Genomic DNA, 19,163 nt, shown 5'->3' with positions numbered 1-19,163 from the left:
AACTCACTCTAGCCTATATTCACAGGCACACCCAGCCTTGCTTTCAATATAACACACTCACATTCTGTAATCACCGTTAGTAAATAATAATATGAAAACAATATAAAATATCTTTCAACAAGAAAAAAAGATTTGTTTACTGTAAATGGATAAAGGTTAACAGATGCGCAATGTTCAGCTGTCAGAAATTAAAAACTAGCCTCATCTCTTTTCATATTTGGTTGTGATCACTCCTATTCCTCAGCTCTCACAGCTCTCAGCAGCTCTCACAGCTCTCACAGCTCTCAGCAGCTCTCACAGCTCTCACAGCTCTCAGCAGCTCTCACAGCTCTCAGCAGCCCGCGATCGCAGCTCCTTTGATGTGAACGGGCACAGAGCACAAGGCTCAGAGCCAGACAATGATCACCATCGTGATACAGTTAACTCTGACCGGGGCTTTAGGTTTTGTTGAGCTGGATTATGAACACAGAGCCTGGAGATGTTGAGCCTCCTTCGTAGTAAAGCCCTGAGGTCTACTCTTCATGTAACAACTGCGCCACCTTGTGGCTAAACATCAACTGCACTGAAGTCATCATAACTTCATAAGTTTTCATTTTCAAATGATTATGAATACTATTCTTTTTATTTGAAGCCGGTTCAGTCTTGACTGTGGGTGTTGGGGACCTCTGTGTCTGCTAGTGTCTATAATACAGTAATATTTTTGTCGACATTATCAAACGGAAGAACTTTTATTTTGAAGAGCACAGGGCAAGGAAGCACACTAGCCAATCAGAGGACCCGCCCACCAACGGAAACAAAATATTGAGTGGTAAATTCCTTTTATAAGTAAGAACCAAAAAACAAGAAAACAAGCTGAACTTTTGATTTTCATTTTTTGCCCAAAAACAAAAAAACGGCTTGTTTATGGTTTCTGCTTGTGTCAATTATTCCCAGAAAACAGACTGATAAAATGTACCTTGGTCACCTTGGTCCCTGATCATGCAATCCCGCTACACGTATTCTGTTACTTCTAAAGCCTGCTTACAAAACACTACAAACATATCAAACCAGAGCAATAATATAATGAGAGCAAAATAAAAATATAGTCCTGTGTAAACTACTTTTACTGCAATGGATTTAAATGATTATTTAAGCGTTAATTAATACTTTATAAAAAACTTATAAAACAATCACAAATCAGATTGTCTTGCTTCAGAAGAGAGCAATCAAAATCATAAACAGCTGATTAACACCAACCAACCAACAAATTATTCATAAATTTACAGGCACTCAAATTCAGTGAAGTTGTAGATCTCAAAATAGCATCACTGATGTACAAAGTATACAACAACATGTTGCCAGACTGTATCCAGAGGTTGTTCCAAATAAGAAAATGTCAATATGAACTGAGAGGGAACTGTATATTCACAAAAAAAGAGAGCAGAACTAATGTAAAACAAAGATGTGTCTCAGTATATGGAGTAAATTTGTGGAATGATTTAGAAAGATTGTAATACACACAATAGATGAAAAAAAATATTTAAACACAAGATGATTAACAAATATAAAACAGAAGTATGAATGAGTGTACATACAATGAGTTTGTTTTTTTAAAATGTAAAAATGTGTATATTCTTAGTCGCTGTTATATTCTGTTATTGCTCTGTATAATTTAAAGGCAGCTGACAAAATATAATTCATGTTGAAAGGGTAGGTATAATGAGCTAAGGAACTGTTCAGTCTTATTTGTTTTTGTTTGTTTGTTTGTTTGTTTGATTTGTTTTTCTATAAATTGGGAAATGACCGAAATAAACTAAACTAAATTAAAAATAATTCAAAGTTGAAAAATACAAATAACAGGATCAGAAAAATGTTCATCAGGAGGACTTGGACTGACTCCTGGCCATTCACTCACTCAGCTTCCTACAGCAGCTTCCTGTAAATGTTCCCTCTGAGGTAGGAGGGCTTTTGTTTTTAAAGGCCTGGCCGGAAGTGTGTGTTTGCATCAGTGTGTCTCTTGACATCAGCCCGTCTCTACTTGTTTCCTGCTCCGGCTCACATCGGTGCACCTGAAGCTGAGCGGACTCCGCAGCAGAGGCCAGCCGCTGCTCACCGTCACACGGAGGATGACACACGGAGCACCGACAGTCCCGCTACGACTTTTAGCGACAGTCACCGGCAGATAAGCGACCAACACACTGACTAGATCATCAGAATATTCCCCCATATCAGCTGAGGCCGACACATTTGTGTACCGTGACAAGCTCGGACGGGATGCCTGGGAACGGGATAGAAATCCCCCGGTTGTTTAAATGCAGTCACAGGCCACCGGCGGGATGCTAATTTGGTACATTTAGGACACAGTGAAGCAGAAGTGGGAGGCAAAATGGGATTCCTGCACCAGCTCCACCTCCTGCTGTGGAAGAACATCTCTCTGAAGAGGAGGGGACCGGTAAGACGAGGCGAGCCGTGTGTTGAGAGAACAGTATGTGAAATGATAGTGAAGTGAGCCGTGTTCGCTCGGTGCTGGTTGAGGAGCAGACGGGCGTCGGTTCAGTCTGCTCCGCTTGTCGTCATTCTGGGGCTGATTCCAGCGGCAGCACCTGTCTGTCTGCTAATGTTACCGGCAGACGATACAATAATACTGCAGTGAGCTTAATAAGGAGCACGATGATGATGATGATGATGATGATGATGATGATGATGTCCGGGGTGTTGCTGCTCTCTGTCTCTCTGTCCACACTGTCAAACAGGTTGTTGTTGGTGGATAAACAACAGTTGTTCGAGCTCAGCTCATATTTAATGTTGAACATAAGCTCGACGTGTTGTCTTCAGGTAATCAGGTTTGTATTCCATCATAACCACAAGCAGCAAAACAGCAGCCTGACTGATTGTGTAACCACAGGATTACAACATCTAATCAAATCATTCATACCAACCTCGACCTCAGACTAAACTGCTCATACTCTACACATATGTCTAATATTTGTTAGGACAAACTGAAGACGTGCAGACTTTTTTGTTGTTATTACTGTAGAATATATTATCTGATAGGTAAAGAATATATCGTTTTTATAATGTGACAGCATCTTAAATCGCTTACACTAGTAATTCAGTATTGCAGTTCCACACATTTGGGGACTTCTAATGCCGTGTTCAGACCAAACCGAAGAAAATATTTGCGTTGCATTACTAGCGCAAGTTTGATCGTGGGGTTACACATTTTTAATCGCGTCTACTCGCGCGAGTAACGCAAATAAAAATAACCGCGAACCATATCAGTATGAACCCAAAACGAAGAGATTTCTCTGTGATCTGACTGCAATAAATAGATCAAAGGACGCCGAATTAACAACATCATAATGCCGTCCTGTAAAAAGCCTGAATTCATGCTTCATCAGGTCTGTTGGCCAGATGACAAGCAAACAACTTTTAAAATACTTGTACTTGTATGTTTATATATATATATACAAAAAACAATGGCTCTTATTTATTATATTTATTTAAGTGGCAGCAGCAATAAAATAAACTTTCTTTCCTTTAACAAAAGTGCATTTTGTGCATAACAATCAGCATGCACAACAAAGTTTGTTAAACAAACATACTCTGGTTGAAAGACTCAAGAGTTGCAAGATGCAACTTAATGAAGCGACAGGCCAATCACAGTTTATTCATACTGAGGAAAGTCAGCATCTCCAATTGGCCTTGAGTGAGGCTTGCTCTCTTCTGAGAGCAGATATTCCCAGCTGCAGAGAAGATTCGCTCTGCTGGGGTGGATGTTGCAGGAATGCACAAAAGAGACCTTGCTAGCTTCAGAGTGGGAAAACGACCCCCATTTTCCTTCCACCATCTGAGAGGGTCTCCTGTTTTGGGTGTTGCTGGCTCTGCGAAGTAACTTCATTTCTGATCATTTGGATCTTTTGGTCCTCCTGGGTGTTTGTGTCCTGCTCACTCAAACCGTCTGAGTCAGAGAGAAGAAGGCTATCAAGTGCTGATTTTTCTGCTGGAACATTGGCCTTCCTCTGCTGTTGTATGGAGTCACAGTTAGAGATAGACCGATATGGTTTTTTCAGGGCCGATACCGATACCGATTATTAGTAGTCAAGGAGGCCGATAACTGATATTTGGAGCCGATATTCATTTGCAGTAAAAGGGAAAATATTGGCGTCAAAATTTTGAATAATACAAACTCCATCATGCTTATTTACTACAGCATTTGGGAAGCCTGTAGTTGATTTTATTATGTAAATGTTATATTTTAACAACATGTGATAACAGGGACCCTGTCATTCAAAACTAGGCTGCTACATTACTAACGATTAATGTAACTATCGCTGAAAAAATAGTACAATAGCAATAGGAGAGACTATTCATCCCTGAACACCATGCAGTTCATGTAGGCTTTATGATGCAGTTACATTATGTCTTAAGTCTTGAACAGCAATATCCTGCTCCTCTCTACAAGAAACTGTCAAACACAGCTTCAGGACACACTTCATCTAACAATATGTCATTTTCTGCTTGGGATCTCTCAATCAACACAGAAAAAGGTCAAGTAAAATAACTTGGTAGTTAAACAGCCATTATTGCCCTACAGTTTTCTCTCAGACAGACGGTGCTTTGCTGTCAGTTTCTGCAGCTCCTCATGTGGCTTACACACACACACACACACACACACACACAAACACTTCTTACTTTTATCACTATTTCCCTATCAATATTATCAGCAATCTTGTTTCAAGTGATTAAACCGTTTGTTGCAGCTTTCCAATCCCTTAAAGTCGCTTGAGAGGTAGAGAATAGGTCCTGTGTATTTGTATGACACGCTGCTGCCGATACAGAGAAGCACGCTGAGTCCAGGTGAGTTTCAGGGTATTTAATAACAAAAGAGCTACTACAGCGGCTTTTAGATTATTCGCGCACATCAGATGGAAAAGGTTTATCAAAACAGTCAAACTTGAACAAAAGGTGGTCAACAAAAATTACGGCTACCTAACTCGCCTCTCTCCCCTCCCAGTGCAGGTGATTCAGCCCCTATTGTAACCTACTAGGGTGCCCATGTGACCCAAACACCACATATCACCGTGGCAACCAGACCAAACAAATCGAAACCCAAATAATCCTCGGCAAAACAATGTGTGGCTCCTACACCGTTAAAAACACTAAATAGCCTGCAGCATCTTCACTTTAATAATCAGTGTTTATCATAGGAACAGACAGCTGCCGTTAACGTATTGGGCCTCACAGTAACGTCAGTAGTCGTGAGTTGTAGAGTTTCGCTACAGACTGCTGAGCGTCTAGAGCCAGAGAAGGGAGAAGGTAATGGCTGCAGCCTGCGGAAGGCGGGACTGGACGGTCCAGCCCCGCCTTGAAGGTCCAGCCCCGCCGACAATACCATTTTAGGATCCGTGTGCCGGTTCCAGATGAGAAGAAGGAAGCTCTGTACCACCATATCACTGCACACGCATACAAAGACCGGACAATAAAGGAGAGTGCTTGGAGAAAAGTCAGAGAGGAAGTTGGACTACCTGCTAAGTTATGAAAATATGTGTCTGTTACTTGATTACAGCGGTCTGTTGTACTTTACTATGGATGTTAAATCCAGGTTCCAATCATATTGATCAAAGGACACTCAAAGCTTGGTATTGTAATAGCAGTTATAAGTTCAATTTTTTATCTTGTGGTCCCTGTTGTACTACAATGAAAACTATTTTCATGGATAAGATACATTTTAGTATCTTAATCAACTAAACTACCTACTAAATAGGTATTCCTCATGGTTTGCCCTCTCAAGGGCTGAGTGGAAGTTCTCTGTGTACATGTATGCAGTACTAGTAAACAATACCTGTTACTGGACCTGTGTGTGCTTTTATTACCCCCATGACATCCACTTGAAGATGAAAAGGAGTCATTGTAGGAATAGTGATATAGAGAGCAAGTAGAGAGGCAAATAATGATGTAGGCCTATGTTAATTACAAAATATAAGTGCATTTGTCTTTTTTTGGCTGATCTAATTATAGATTTTCCATTTAGTTTTATAGATGACAACATTTATGTACGTTAAAAAGAAAATTACAAAGTCCTACAGTTCGCAGGTGTTGTAAATGCAGCAAGTTTCATAAAAGTCCGAAATCCCCACTGTCCTGAACGAAGCACGATTAAGGTACTGGATGTGGGCGGGGCTGGACCATCCAACCCGCCGTCCTGCGTGTTGCAGCCGTTAGTAGTTGAGAGAAGGAGAAAGCGGACCGGTGGGCTAACGTTACGCTAAAAGCTAATCAGCCTTCACCTCAACGTGCTTCCCTGCAATAAAACTGGACTGAATTGAGTTCAGGTTTACTAGTACTGCATACATGTACACAGAGAACTTCCACTCAGCCCTTGAGAGGGCAAACCATGAGGAATACCTATTTAGTAGGTAGTTTAGTTGATTAAGATACTAAAATGTATCTTATCCATGAAAATAGTTTTCATTGTAGTACAACAGGGACCACAAGATAAAAAATTGAACTTATAACTGCTATTACAATACCAAGCTTTGAGTGTCCTTTGATCAATATGATTGGAACCTGGATTTAACATCCATAGTAAAGTACAACAGACCGCTGTAATCAAGTAACAGACACATATTTTCATAACTTAGCAGGTAGTCCAACTTCCTCTCTGACTTTTCTCCAAGCACTCTCCTTTATTGTCCGGTCTCTGTATGCGTGTGCAGTGGTATGGTGGTACAGAGCTTCCTTCTTCTCATCTGGAACCGGCACACGGATCCTAAAATGGTATTGTCGGCGGGGCTGGACCTTCAAGGCGGGGCTGGACCGTCCAGTCCCGCCTTCCGCAGGCTGCAGCCATTACCTTCTCCCTTCTCTGGCTCTAGACGCTCAGCAGACTGTAGCGAAACTCTACAACTCACGACTACTGACGTTACTGTGAGGCCCAATACGTTAACGGCAGCTGTCTGTTCCTATGATAAACACTGATTATTAAAGTGAAGATGCTGCAGGCTATTTAGTGTTTTTAACGGTGTAGGAGCCACACATTGTTTTGCCGAGGATTATTTGGGTTTCGATTTGTTTGGTCTGGTTGCCACGGTGATATGTGGTGTTTGGGTCACATGGGCACCCTAGTAGGTTACAATAGGGGCTGAATCACCTGCACTGGGAGGGGAGAGAGGCGAGTTAGGTAGCCGTAATTTTTGTTGACCGCCTTTTGTTCAAGTTTGACTGTTTTGATAAACCTTTTCCATCTGATGTGCGCGAATAATCTAAAAGCCGCTGTAGTAGCTCTTTTGTTATTAAATACCCTGAAACTCACCTGGACTCAGCGTGCTTCTCTGTATCGGCAGCAGCGTGTCATACAAATACACAGGACCTATTCTCTACCTCTCAAGCGACTTTAAGGGATTGGAAAGCTGCAACAAACGGTTTAATCACTTGAAACAAGATTGCTGATAATATTGATAGGGAAATAGTGATAAAAGTAAGAAGTGTTTGTGTGTGTGTGTGTGTGTGTGTGTGTGTAAGCCACATGAGGAGCTGCAGAAACTGACAGCAAAGCACCGTCTGTCTGAGAGAAAACTGTAGGGCAATAATGGCTGTTTAACTACCAAGTTATTTTACTTGACCTTTTTCTGTGTTGATTGAGAGATCCCAAGCAGAAAATGACATATTGTTAGATGAAGTGTGTCCTGAAGCTGTCTTTGACAGTTTCTTGTAGAGAGGAGCAGGATATTGCTGTTCAAGACTTAAGACATAATGTAACTGCATCATAAAGCCTACATGAACTGCATGGTGTTCAGCGATGAATAGTCTCTCCTATTGCTATTGTACTATTTTTTCAGCGATAGTTACATTAATCGTTAGTAATGTAGCAGCCTAGTTTTGAATGACAGGGTCCCTGTTATCACATGTTGTTAAAATATAACATTTACATAATAAAATCAACTACAGGCTTCCCAAATACTGTAGTAAATTAAGCATGATGGAGTTTGTATTATTCAAAATTTTGACGCCAATATTTTCCCTTTTACTGCAAATGAATATCGGTTCCAAATATCGGTTATCGGCCTCCTTGACTACTAATAATCGGTATCGGCCCTGAAAAAACCATATCGGTCTATCTCTAATTTTAGTTACCAATTAGTAGCATAAAAACCCACACAGTGTATATGGTAAACATTTAACAAACCTGTTTTAACATGTGTTAATGTTTATTTACATTATTGTGGTCATTTTCTGATTTAATCAGAATTAAATTACTTGTTTATCAGAATTTTTGATATAATTTACTTATGATTTGTCATGATACAAAATACTTTTACATTATAGTGTGTTTATTTACGTTGTTGTGGCCGTTTTTATAATTTAATCAATATTTAATCTATCTTAAGTCAATCTTTACATTCTATTGCAACAAATATCTGTGTGTGTGTGTGTGTGTGTGTGTGTGTGTGTGTGTGTGAATGAGTGAGTGAGAGAGAGAGAGACAGAGAGATCACTTATGTTTGTAAAGGTTGTCTCATATTTCTTCTCCATCAAGTGGGTGAAATGGGTTCTGGATGGCAGTGTATATTCAGGGTTGAACTGGTGAGTCATTTGTTGAAATCCTTTCCCGTCAACCATGAAAGTGGCCTCATGTCTTTGACCATCATGTTTAGGATTGACTCGGTGAGAGCAGTTGCTTGTTGCGGAGTACACGTCTGCTTTTTCTGCGAAAAGCCATCTATGGTTCCTGTACTCTTCTTTACGCTGCATAAATTTTATTATGAAATTGTCAGTTTAAAGAGTAATGTTGTCATTTTGTCTGTCATGATCCTTCACACAAATAATATAGACTATTGTTGCCTTGGCTTAATGCCAAGACAACTCCGTCTGCACATACAGTAATAGGCTAGCTACTAGCATGGGAGCTAACTATCTTACCCTATGGGTTCGATTCCCTACAGTCTACATGTCAAAGTGTCCTTGGGCAAGATACTGAACCCAAAATTGCTACTGGTGGCTTTTCCATCGATGTGTGAGTGTGTATGAATGGTTGTCGCTCCTGACGACCACTGTATGAATGTGTGTGTGAATGGGTGAATGCTTACTTGTGTTGTAAAGCGCTTTGAGTGGTTAATAAGACTAGAAAAACCTTAATTTAAGCCTCATTTTTACATACATATGTGACTGGTGTCCATAGATCCTAGATCCTAGATCAACCTACGCATAATGCCCCTAGTGTCCAATGCAAAGAAATGCATTTCTTTACAGATGGATACAAACTACCTGTTTAGCCATGGGTGACATTATAGAGGGATACAACAGTGGTAGAACTGGAGGGTGATATCAAACTTCATATCAAACTGTCAAGAAGATCTGACTGTATTTCACATCAGACTGATAAATCTGACTGTATTTCACATCGGACTGATAAATCTGACTGTATATAATGTACAGATGTCTCTCCTTTCAGAGGACGCCATTGCCGCGGCATTAAAGGTGCTGCAACGTGGCAGAAAAGGAGGGGGGGACTTTTATTTTATCCAGCTGATTTTGGATTAGCTGCAGTGCGCACCAACATCCATCAGATGGCACATGTGAACAGTCCAGACTACAGTGAACACATAAGGGCCCAGAGCTTCTCTCTCCTCCCTCTGGAACCAGACACACTGTTTTATTTCCTCATTGACTCAGTCCATATCAAAGCGTGTGTTGGAGCGCATTAATTAGCAGCTTACTGTCTTTGAGAATCAAAATCCTGGTGGGTATTAGTTTGTTACTCTAAAGTTAGGGTTAGTGTATTGCACATAATATGTAATCATGCATCGGCTGCATGCCAAGCTGCCGCTGGACAAACCTTTATTTTGAAAGCCTACAAACTAGATCTTGGTGTTGTAAATAGTATAGGCTATAAACAGTAAGCAGCATCTAAAATTATTGTCACTAATAACGAATAAGCAATTATAATGTAGCCTAGTAAAGCTTAACAGTGCGACCACCAGAGCTGCCAGCTGCCAGCTGCAGCTGCTGTCCAGCCCAGCGGACATGCACCGGTCTCTGAGAGCTCGCCCGTTCTGTATGCGATGAGTGTACAAACAACGCACAGAGATGTTCAAGAAAAATATGAAATGACAACATTCTGTAGCAATGGCTAGAGTTCAGTTTGAAATAAACACGGGTATCACATTTGTGTACACAAGATCTGTATTTGTTTATAACTCCTCCCTTGTGATGTCTTTTTCCTTACTTCTTACTGTCCTTTACTGCTTTTATTTTCTTATTATTATCTATTTATTGTCCCTAATTTATTTTACTGCTTATAATCTTTTTATCTGTTCCTTCGTTAATGGCTTTTTTATTCTTTTATTTATTTCTATTTTTGTATTTACTTTTTTAAATTATCTATTTTTATTGTTACTTATTTTCTTTCTTCTCCCTCCCTCTTCCTTTTCTGCGATTTTGCCTGTTTTATCACTTTTATTCCTTTTACTTGTAATAACTCATCTTGAGTTTATGATTTTACATTTTGTGTTCTGCCTTCTTGTTTAAACTCACCATAGACTAGACTTCCTTGTGTGTGGCTTGACTGTTGGTAAACTCTGTTTTAAAGGTGCTATATAAATAAAGCCAAAATAATTAAAAATGTGTTGTTTCACAAAGATAAGTTTCTCCTAACCCAACAACTCACAAAATTGCGTAATTTTTTCAAGGGAGTCTGGGGATATTGCGGTTTCAAGATCAACAGTGTGTTCACAAATATCTGCTGCTTATCTTACAGTACAACACCTGATTAGCATTACAGTTGACCTTTTGGTTCACTTAATGGGCCATTGTCCAACAGGTCTTCAGGCCCTCACAAGGTGCATTGTCACACTGAGATCAAGAGCCTTTGTACAGTAACACTGCAACTGTGTCAGCAGCTTAGGAAAATGGATAACATGGATATTGATGACCTTAAAATTGCATTTACAAAACATGTAGGGCCTGCTTATAGACATTCAAATGACCTCTTACTATAATAACGACAGAAATGAAAAAAAAATTGACAATAATATATGGCAACGTTCATAGTATTGTATAGCCTGATTCTGAACTCTACAGTATTCACATTCCATCAGCCCATAACATTATGTGATGTTTATTGTTGCTATGGCAACAAGTTGCAACTGTCATTAGCACATATTAGCTAGTTTAGCCCCATCATCTGAAGAAAAATAACCGATACAATTTGGCATATTTGAACAAAATCAACAACAGCTACCACCAGCCATAGTCCTTACAACCTTAACTAATGTGTTGTCACAGATTAGATTGTCAAAATGATAAAAATAACAGCTTAAATCCCTGAGGAGCTACATTAGCATGAGTGACGGTTGTGTCCACAAGTATGCAGTTACCTACAGTTCCCTCAAACAATGTAATGAAGATGTGCATCAGCAGGGATTTATAAGTGGGTATACGCAATGACGACTGAAAAATATGTAGTTATATACCGTATACCTGCACCACTGGTTAAAGTTACACTCTGCCACAGCTAATTAACAACGATCTCCACACTGCCTTTGAGCTGGGTGTAAACATATACATCAGACTGTATGTTTCACTTATAGTCTTATGCAAGTACAAACAGTAACTTAACGTTACACGTCTTTAATTCATTTAACTATGTTCACAGAAGAGCTGTTACAGTTAAATATTAGCCAAAGCAGTCATAATAACATAGCGTTAGACTACAAACATCTGTTTCCTGTTGAGTCAACCAGATGAATTATGGATAGCGCCACTCTGCCATTACTGAGCACATTGTGGTCCAATGGGGTATAAAGAAAAATTATATTATAAAGTAAAGGTAACGCAGTGGGAAAGGCTTCCTCTGAAGGCAGGACATCTGTATAACCATATTTTAGCAGAATAACATTGCTCAGATTCATAATGTGTTAGAACTATATAAACTAGATCTTTTTGATTATACAAACTCACTTGACAATCAACATAAGCAACTGAATTGAAGGAACTTTCTGTGACTTGCCTCCGTACACATATGTATGTGGAAACAAGGCATTACTGTTCCATGCCTGAGCTGAGATACTTATGTGATGTGACTTTAGTCATCTTCTTTGGACAGATAGAAGACATTATACAGAGATGAACAGTACTTCCTGTGAGGAGTGAATTGACTTTATATTTGACATGTCAAATTAAACCCTGAACCAAAACTTAACTGAAGATATTCAGTGTAGTGAAGGACAAGACCATGATCATTCAAAAAACAAAACAAAACACAGTATCACAATCACATGTCTCCTTTATCAGAGCTATTGGCAATCAAGGACTAAACAGGCGATTGTGTACAACCCAATAGTGTTGTCACGATACCAAAATTCTGACTTTGATACGATACCTGCCTAAAATACCTCTATATCGATACTGAAACGATACCACGGCAAAAATCTAAAACATCGGGAAAAGTTGTGGAATAATATAGGTCCTATTAGATGACAGTCCCCCTGACAAGAAATAGTGGATTTAACATGGACAACAGAGGATATTTACGCTAAGTTTTAGCTGTTTTATTGATTGTACAATTTATTAATATTAATGTAGAAATTAGCTTGACTAAGAATCTGGGATTTAGCCATCACCTTTGTCTTGCCTTGAAAAGTCAAGAACATTTTTTTTGGCGGGAGGGGTGCTATGTTTAAACTGCACACAAGAGGGGGCTAATAATATAGCTTGTTATTATTTACTGAGGGGATCTTGAGTGAATAATATTTATATAATAATAATAATTCTTACACTATATCAGATGAAATGAACACAAGTACAGAAATTCCTGTTTTTTTATTAATTAAAAAAACAATCAATTTTCAAACACAGCTGCTTCAACTGGGTGGTTGCCGATTCAGTTTTCACTTGACATTCACTGTAAGTCTAGTACTTCATGATGTAAAGCTCAAACCCAGGATTATTAGCCTGCACAACACAGTAGACTAAACACAAATGACTCAATAGACCTGCTTAGCAGAGGTCTGCACTCTACTGAGTGCATTTCTAGTAACAGAAATAATAATTGACAAAAATGTAGGCCTATATGCCATGATTATCATTACCAGTAGCCTACAGATTGAGTATACATTAATAATTTATAACCAATGTTGTTGATCTGCATAATTCTGAATGCCTGATTTGTAGTAGCTTACAAGTTAGGGTAAAAGTAACATTGCCAGTGTGAATGTTGCATTTGCATAGAGATGTTTGGCTATAGATTTTTAGCTAACTTTCCAACATGGCAAACTGTTATGATTGCCCTAATTGCCTCGTCAAACTTAGCTTCAGAGTCAAGACAAGATAGATTTATTGTTATTCCATCCATAAAACGTTACACAGTAAACAGTGAAACGAGATAACGTTTCCCCAGGACTTCGTTCTATAGACACATGTGAACAGTTATCATTACCCTTAGCAAATTGCCTCGTCAAACTACGTTGATGAAAAATGTTCGCTTGTCTCAAAATAAATCACGCTCATTTGATTTATATTTGAGTACATGTAACTTTAATTATGTTATCTACCACATTCGCTAACCTGTCGCTCTTTGAAATCCTTGAACAAGTCGGGATGTCTGTTGGTAAGATGCTTTGCCAAGTTAGAGGTGTTGGCTCCAAGAATCTTCTAGAAAAATAACCCAGAAATAATAAAAGGCATCAGTGTGCATGGTCTGTTCACACGCAGCCTCATCACTCTTGTACAGCAACATCATCTTCAAATTCAGTCAATCATTCAGAAAAAATCAGGCAGGCAAATCTGCTGAGATGTTGAAATGCCATTCTCCAGATGTGTGGTACAATCTAACGTGCTGACCGACCTCCACAACCATGCCATCTGAGTATGCATATTGTGAAGCCTTTAATCCTTACAGGGTCTATTATTAGCCATCAGAAATCCTAATGCCTGTCAGCTGGTTTATTTTAGTGATGCTTGTGCTCATTTTAAAAGCCGTAGCTGGATCTGTCCTGAGGCAGCCGCAATTTTATCACCACCTCATGCCTTTGCTGGTGTCCTGATAGAGGGGTTGGTGTGTGTAAGGGTTTGTGTTTGTGTGGGGTGGGGGTGGGGCACTGCTATTTTTAGCCCATCTACCTTCAGACATCAAACTCAGAGGAGTCATGAGAGCTGCATTGGGGAGCCTCTGCAATAATAATAATAGTAACAGCTGCGTCATTTCTATAGATTTGTAATCATGCTGCCCTGGTTTGGCCTCACTAAAGCTGTCTGTAGGATTGATGATCAGAGTAGAATGGTCTAGTCAGCACTTGGCTCAGATAGCATCAATCACATGTGTTGATCACTACTGACAGAGACAAGCTCACGGATAAATAAGAGAAGCATCGTGGCCTGATGAAGCAAATATGAATTTTCTTATGAAATATCACGAAAGAATTCCATTTTTTGGCCACTTTATTATGTGCATTTGAGAGGGAATTATTATAGTTTTTTTTAACCTTTACCTACTGTGCAGATAAAGATTTGTGAAACACAAAATATGACCAGAGGATAATATATGATGCATAGTTATAGATTAAACTCTGCAGCAATATGTAAAGTAGTTTAAATGAGCTGCACCAGCCAGGAGACGATTAAAAAGCTTAGCAAAAGCTTACTTACACCTTTAAAGCTCACTTCAGTGATGTTGCTAGGTTTTGATATTGTGAGTCCGGGGACCCACAGGTGGTCATTTGAGTGGGTCCCAGGAAAGTTCAGTGGATCCCCAATAAAATTTGTGATTTCTGACAAATTGTAGTGTTGTGTTTAGTGTTATATAGTTATAGTCATGGTTATATTAATGTATGTTGAAAATGTATCGGAAAATAAACAAATCCCCAGATCTGACAACAAAACATTGAGAGTACAAAAACAGGATAAAACATAGAAGTGTACAGAAATGCACAGGGATAATCTCAATGAAAAATTATATATACAGGGAACCATAAATATACTTTTATATTAGCTGCTGCATGAGTTAAACAACTGACAACATGTGATGATGGTTAGCTGATGAGAGAAGCTGCAGTTTGGGGGCATCAAGTCCTATCTGGCCTCTGGCCCCACAGCTTTTTGCAGGACATTCTGGCATTCAGCTTCACCACTGATACTTGGACCCGCAATGTCTGCCCAGTGTCTCTCATCAGATTTTATTATCAATGGACTGATGTGGATTTCACTCCAATTAATAATTTACCAATTAAGTGATCTGAAAAACCATGGCAACACATGTCAGTGTGCAAGTGTGGGAATTTTCCCAAATACATCAGAAAGTAAAAAGGAGTTAAAACAGCGGTGTGTTGTTAATATTTGCAGTTCCTCATCAAAAAGTGAGTTGAGCATATCAACTGTGCAGCAACTATCTTCTCCTTCGCCAATGGTCGAGCTGTTCTTCATTCTGTCTCTGACCACTCACCTTTATTAAACTGGCTATAGAAATAATTTTTGCTTTAACTTATTCTGAGTTAATACTGGTGTCCCATTGTAATGTCTGTAGAAAAATGACACCATCCAAGTATAGATTGGTTCCCTTTAAATCAAGCTTTCACCATGCTATTTGGCCTGCCAACGGGCATGATTTTTCTTCTGCGCATTCACTTTAAAGAAAGCGCCCCAGTGTTTTGTCAAAGTCTGTTCTCCCATTGATATGTGTTTCCCCTTCCAAACTGGCGTTCTTTCTACTAGATCGATAAGTAACAAAACCTGCCTACTACTGAGATCAGGATTTCTAGCTCAAACTGGGATTCTTACAGTTGTTTTGCTTTGGACAGTAGCCAGGCTGCTTAGAGTTGTTCCGATTCCGATATCAGTATCGGAAATGCCGCTGATACTGATGAAAATGCAGGTATCGGTATCGGCAAGTACGTGAGTCCATGTACTGATCCAATATCATGTAATTTAGAAACGGGACCCTGCTACTTCCAAGTTAGCCCTGCTAGCTCTGATTAATGTAACACACCGGAAATCAATTCTTCTTCTCTGCTCATAAAGACAACACAGGAAGTTGCGCTGTGCTGCTCCTGGCAACTACTGTTTCTTAGAGCAGCAAAGAAGAAGTCGATTTTGCTTGAGTCAGATGGAGCTACCAACATGTCAGCTATTTGTCAATATGTTACTCAGGATCACCCCACCAGTAAAACAGCCACATGTTCAGTATGCAAGGTTGTAATTTGTAGGGGCGGCACGAGTGTTGCCAATTTCAACACCAGCAACCTTATAAAGCATTTGAAGACGCATCATGAGAAAGAGCACGACAAAACTGCTCTCCCCAAACTTTATGAGACAGTGAGGGAACACATTTCATGCAGGCTGAAAGACTTGCAGGCAATCAGCTTTATTACTGACATTTGGACCTCCAACGTATTCCCCATGTCTTTACTGAGTCTGCACACTGGGTGGACACAGTATCGCCATCAACATTTGCCCTTCAAAGTGCAGTGCCGCAAGCAAACAAGTTCCATGTGTAAGTTTTAAGGGAATTTTTCATTCCTAGATTTCTTTATTTGTTCTTTTTTGGTTATGACTGACTGTCAAAATAGATAATGAAAGAATGTTATATGGCAATCATTCTCTGCAAGGTTTTAGCAGAGCCAGGCCATACAACAATAATAGCAATCATATCACATCCATAAAGGGTTAGTAGTAGATATAGCTGTTAAAAGAAAAAAAAAAAGTTTCTTTTTTTTTTAAACATGCACTGGTATCAGATCGGTACTCGGTATCGGCCCATACCCAAAGCCCAGGTATCAGAATCGGTATCAGGAAGGAAAAAATGGTATTGGAACATCTTTAAGATTGCTAGCAGTAGCCATGTTGCTGTGTTTGCGACAGCGCCACCAACAGTAATACCAGGGGGAAACACTAGGAGGGGGGCAAGCTGAAAAGTTGTCTATTCCCACTTGAATGAAGTGAAGTCAAGTTGCAGTCTGGACTGCAGTTACCTGTCACTCCATATGACTGCATGTTGACAGCCCTTGGTTGGTTTGTACTAAGTCAGTGTGAATATGAACTAGACCAGAACTAAAAGGCAACTGTGGATTATTTTTCTTTTGCTTCCGTCCAAATTACAGGTGTGCATGCTAATGATTAGTGACAATTGAAAAGTAGGGGAAAAATCTCCATCGGTCTGTCACTACCACCGATAACATCACACACAGTCATCTGATGCCTGGTTATGCCTCCGCACCAGCAACAGCAGTGGCCATAGATTGTCCATCAGTCCGTCCGTCCTGGTTTTGTGAACATGATATCAAGAACACCATGAGGGAATTTCTTCAAATCTGCTATGCATTTCTTCAAATTTGGTACACATGTATATCTCAAGAACGCCCGGGGGGAATTTCTTCAAATTTGGTATGCATGTTCACTTGGACTCAAGAATGAACTGATTAGATTTTGGTGGCCAAAGGTCAACCTTGTTTCCTCACAAAACACATTTTTGGCCATAACTCAAGAATTTATCAGATTATTGCAAAAAAAAAAAAAAAAAATTCATTCAAATGTCTAATAGCATTGCATGGAGGCATACAACCATGATGCAGTAATTACAGTCAGTATAGTAATTAGTCTCCTTCTGTACTTACTCACAGATACCAACCACCTAAATATGCTAGATTGTTTTTTCATCGAGACCCATGCATTTTCCCTCAGAAATTAACAAATACGTGGAAAAAAAACAACTTTCTCACAATGTAAAAAAGAGAATGACAAAAAATTCCTGCATCTGTCCCTTTGTCCAGATGAGCACCAGAAGCTAATGGGGTCTATTCTGGGCCGAGACCCATCCTTCATCCAAGTTTTGTGGAAATCCGTTGAGTTGTTTTTGTGTAATCCTGCTAGACCAAGGTAAAAACATAACCTTCTTGGTGGAGGTAATAAAATATTAATCATTGTAGCTTTCAAAAAAGTTAATTATTTTACAAGTAGTGATCTGTGAAGACAGTGAATATGCATGAATATAGTGATACATCTCTGGTGAGTAGATGCAAAAAAGGGAAAGTGACTCTGAACCCAAAACAAATGTGGCATACAGTAGACATTAAGTATACTCACTGCCCAGCTGTATAGAACCATTAGTCTCCAGTACCAGCAGATAGAGTGTTTGACCCAGATTTTGTCCATCTTTGAATGATAGTCTTACAGTGAGCTGGGCAAAACCCACTGGTCGGGTATGTATGGAGACTGCAGAAAGCCAGGAACTCAGAGAGAGATATTTAAAATGAGGAGAGAAAGAGAAAAAAAGAAATACAACAGGAAAACAAGCAACCTTTTGCAAAGGAGAAGAGAGTAAGTGAGGGCATGAAAGAAAGCTTTTAGAGATGGAGGGGATGAAGGATGAAGCTGCTGACTGATAAGAGAGTGTGCAAATCTGTAGCAGAAGGTCAACTGACAGCTAAATGAATTATAAATGCTGTCTGTTAAGTCTAATATACTAGTAGCTGGTTCACTGAGGCCTGGCAGTTGAGACAGGAGAGGTTACATATAAATCCTGTGTGGAACTGCTGCAGCACTTACAGTGACTATAAAAAGTATTCACAACCTTGGATGTTTTCCCCTTTTATTGCTTTTATAAATGGAATCATGGTCAGCATACAAAACATGTAAAAATAAACAAATAAAGAGAATTAAAAATATATAATGTAAAATAAGTGTTTGCTATATTGGATTGAGGTCTGGGCTTTGACTGGGCCACTCCAGAACATTCACCTCGTTGTCTTTAAACTATTTCTGTGTAGCTTTCGCTGTATGCTTCAGGTCATTGTCTTGCTGGAAAATAAATCTTCCCCCAAGTTGTAGTTCTCTCGCAGACTGAATCAGGTTGTCCTCCAGTTCTAACACATGATTGTCACAGTTCTCTGTTACTCTTGATGTCTGGAGAGTTGACTCATTTGATGATGAACCTCCATGTTGACCTCGACTGACCTGAGAGAAAGGAGTATCTGTCTTGAGGAGGGGGGGAAGAGGGCACATGGTGTTTCAAAGTTGTAAATAAAGAAAAGGGGGTCTCCTGTGAAGCGTCCATCTGACGGAAACAAGTCCTCCTTGCCAGGTGAAGAGGTGAGAGGCTCCAAGGGCCTCTTTCCTGACAACAGTCAGCTTGCAGACGAAAGGATTAATTAATGCAAGAAACAGAACCTCAAATGAAATGCAGAGGCGATGGA

At 39.6% G+C, this 19,163-nt stretch overlaps 1 protein-coding gene across 1 annotated transcript in view; it reads left to right on the top strand.

The window, feature by feature from the left end:
- The first annotated feature begins 2,365 nt into the window (after positions 1–2,365).
- The window catches only part of abca2 (ATP-binding cassette, sub-family A (ABC1), member 2), a 203,868-nt gene continuing 187,070 nt past the window's right edge, over positions 2,366–19,163 (top strand). The window contains 1 exon segment of the mRNA XM_073466441.1: positions 2,366–2,431. Coding sequence (XP_073322542.1) covers positions 2,366–2,431 — 66 coding nt within the window.

Source organism: Pagrus major, chromosome 5 (assembly GCF_040436345.1).
Source record: "Pagrus major chromosome 5, Pma_NU_1.0".
NCBI lineage: Eukaryota > Metazoa > Chordata > Actinopteri > Spariformes > Sparidae > Pagrus > Pagrus major.
Note: the sequence above shows the minus strand (reverse complement) of the source record. Positions and strands in the feature narration are given on the sequence as shown.